Genomic DNA, 2729 nt, shown 5'->3' on the forward strand with positions numbered 1-2729 from the left:
AGTAAGGAAGGAAGGAAGGAAGGAAGGAAATAAATGCATTGTGGAGCTGGAAAGATGGCTCAGCAATTAAGAGCAGTGGCTACTCTTCCAAAGGATCTGGGTTCAATTCCCAGCACCCACATGTCAGATCAAAACTGAATGTAACTCTAGTTCCAGGAGTTAAAACAAAACAAACAAAAACCTTCCAACACAGGGGAATGAATGACTTTCTCTAATGCCATAGCCTTGTCCCATTTCACCCAAATTAACAAGAATAGGTAAGTTGGCAGAAGCAAAACCAAGGAAGGTATCTTAGGGAAAAGACCAAGGTTCCAGAGGTGAGTGTGTATATCTGAAACACAAATTGTATTCAGAAAAAACAGAATGAAAATGTAATAATGTGTCTTTGGACACCATATAATCTGTACCTCCAAGTAAAAAGGGTATTTTTGGAGTACCACATATGATCAAACCAGAAAAGTTGGGAAACATATATAAAGAAAGAGGCTAAGGCTTGGGAGATGGCTTTAGGATTAAGAGTTACCTCCTTCCCTTGCAGGACAGGAGTTTGACCCACAACTACCTAGAACTCCAGCTCCAGTGGGCTGATAGGCTCTTCTGGGCTCCGTAGACATCCACATTCATGTGCACATGTGCATAGGTGCATAGACATACAGCACATAACGCAAGAGACAGAAGGACCTCATTTGCTAGCTGTACTGTCTGCAGTGTGCATGCGTGTTTGTGATGTGTGTCACTGGGATGCACTGTCTGCAGTGTGCATGCATGTGTTTATGATGTGTGTCACTAGGATGCACTGTCTGCAGTGTGCATGCATATGTTTGTGACTTGTGTCACTGGGATGCACTGTCTGCAATGTGCATGCATGTTTGTGACTTGTGTCACTGGGATGCACTGTCTGCAATGTGCATGTGTATTTGTGATGTGTGTCACTGGGATGCACTGTCTGCAATGTGCATGTGTGTGTTTGTGACATGTGTCACTAGGATGCACTGTCTGCAGTGTGCATGCGTGTGTTTATGACATGTGTCACTGGGATGCACTGTCTGCAGTGTGCATGCATGTTTGTGATGTGTGTCACTGGGATGCACTGTCTGCAATGTGCATGTGTGTGTTTGTGACATGTGTCACTGGGATGCACTGTCTGCAATGTGCATGTGTATTTGTGATGTGTGTCACTGGAATGCACTGTCTGCAATGTGCATGTGTTTGTGACATGTGTCACTGGGATGCACTGTCTTCAGTGTGCATGCATGTGTTTATGACATGTGTCACTGAGATGCACTGTCTGCAGTGTGCATGCATGTTTGTGACTTGTGTCACTGGGATGCACTGTCTGCAGTGTGCATGCGTGTGTTTATGACATGTGTCACTGAGATGCACTGTCTGCAGTGTGCATGCATGTTTGTGATGTGTGTCACTGGGATGCACTGTCTGCAGTGTCCATGCATGTGTTTGTGATGTGTGTCACTGGGATGCACTGTCTGCAGTGTGCATGTGTGTGTTTGTGATATGCACCACTAACATCACTTTCAAGTCATAGTCTGTGATTCACTCCATTTCCCACTGAGTCACAAGCACTTGCTGCTCCCCAGTGTCGTTGCAATTGTCAGACATCCCATTATATGCGTGTATATTAGGTTGCTGCAAGTTTCCATGCCAGTAAATTCTCTTCCAGGGCTGGCAACATAGCTCAGCAGGTAAGGTGCCTGCTGCCTGCTGCCTGCTGACGTCAGTCAGATGATGAGTTCAATCCGTGGAATTCATGTGAATGTAGAAGATGAGAACCAGTTCCACAAAATTGTACTCTGAGCTCTCATGGCATATGTGCAGGAACACATGCAGAAAACACACATACACACACACACACAACTAATAGCTAACTAAAAATAAAGACTGTCTCATTAAACATTCTTGTATAAGATCTTTAATGTATGATTGATTAGTTATTTCTTTCAGATAGATTATTAGACAATGTATCATACTATTTAAGAGGATAACTATTATCCGTCCTACCCCATTTTTTAAATTTTCTGATACATATTATCAAATTACTTTTCAGGATGGCTTGAAAGAATTCCCAGTTCTACTTACATTGTACATGTATCTACTGAATGGTATAGGAGTTGTTTTAAATCAAACTTTTCCAATCAAAATTATAAATACGTTATCTTGTTCTCTTGAGTCTTTATCAATACAAAGATTACACTAAATTATTTGACAAGGTTAGCTAGAAGTATAACCATTAATTTGTATTCATGTTGTAATTAAAAATAAATAAATACAGCCAGGGCTATACAGAGAAACCCTGTCTCGAAAAACCAAAATAAATAAATAAATAAATAGACCAGTGATTACCAAATACTCCATGTACTTTTGAGTCATGTGATAAGATAATTTAATTTACTTACAACAAGAATAGTTCTCCAGGAGAAAATTGCAAATGAAACAATTCCCAAGACTGCAGTAATGATCACAGGTTGCCAGGGCAGTCCGTAAAAGTCAGGGCCAGGCTGAACATTGTCAGGCAACGTGGCAAGGAGCTGAAACAGACAGATTAGAAATAATGGAAAACTTTAAACATTTTTACAATAAAGCATTCGCAAAGAATCTTCATAGAAATTCTAAACCAATCCCCATGCAGTAAGTACTCTATATGTAGAAATACAGGCTATTGTAAGTCTCTAAATTTGTTTGACTTGTACAGTTCTCAAGCAGAGAGTCTAAAT

The 2729-nt window shown here is 40.7% G+C and overlaps 1 protein-coding gene across 1 annotated transcript in view; it reads right to left on the reverse strand.

Annotated features, from left to right (window-relative positions):
• Mia3 (melanoma inhibitory activity 3) overlaps nucleotides 1-2729 on the reverse strand; it is a gene marked incomplete in the record, with an annotated part of 43330 nt that overhangs the window by 15607 nt on the left and 24994 nt on the right. The window contains 1 exon segment of the mRNA NM_177389.3: nucleotides 2412-2543. Coding sequence (NP_796363.2) covers nucleotides 2412-2543 — 132 coding nt within the window.

The sequence above is a fragment of the Mus musculus genome, chromosome 1 (assembly GCF_000001635.26).
Source record: "Mus musculus strain C57BL/6J chromosome 1, GRCm38.p6 C57BL/6J".
In the NCBI taxonomy this organism is placed as follows: Eukaryota; Metazoa; Chordata; class Mammalia; order Rodentia; family Muridae; genus Mus; species Mus musculus.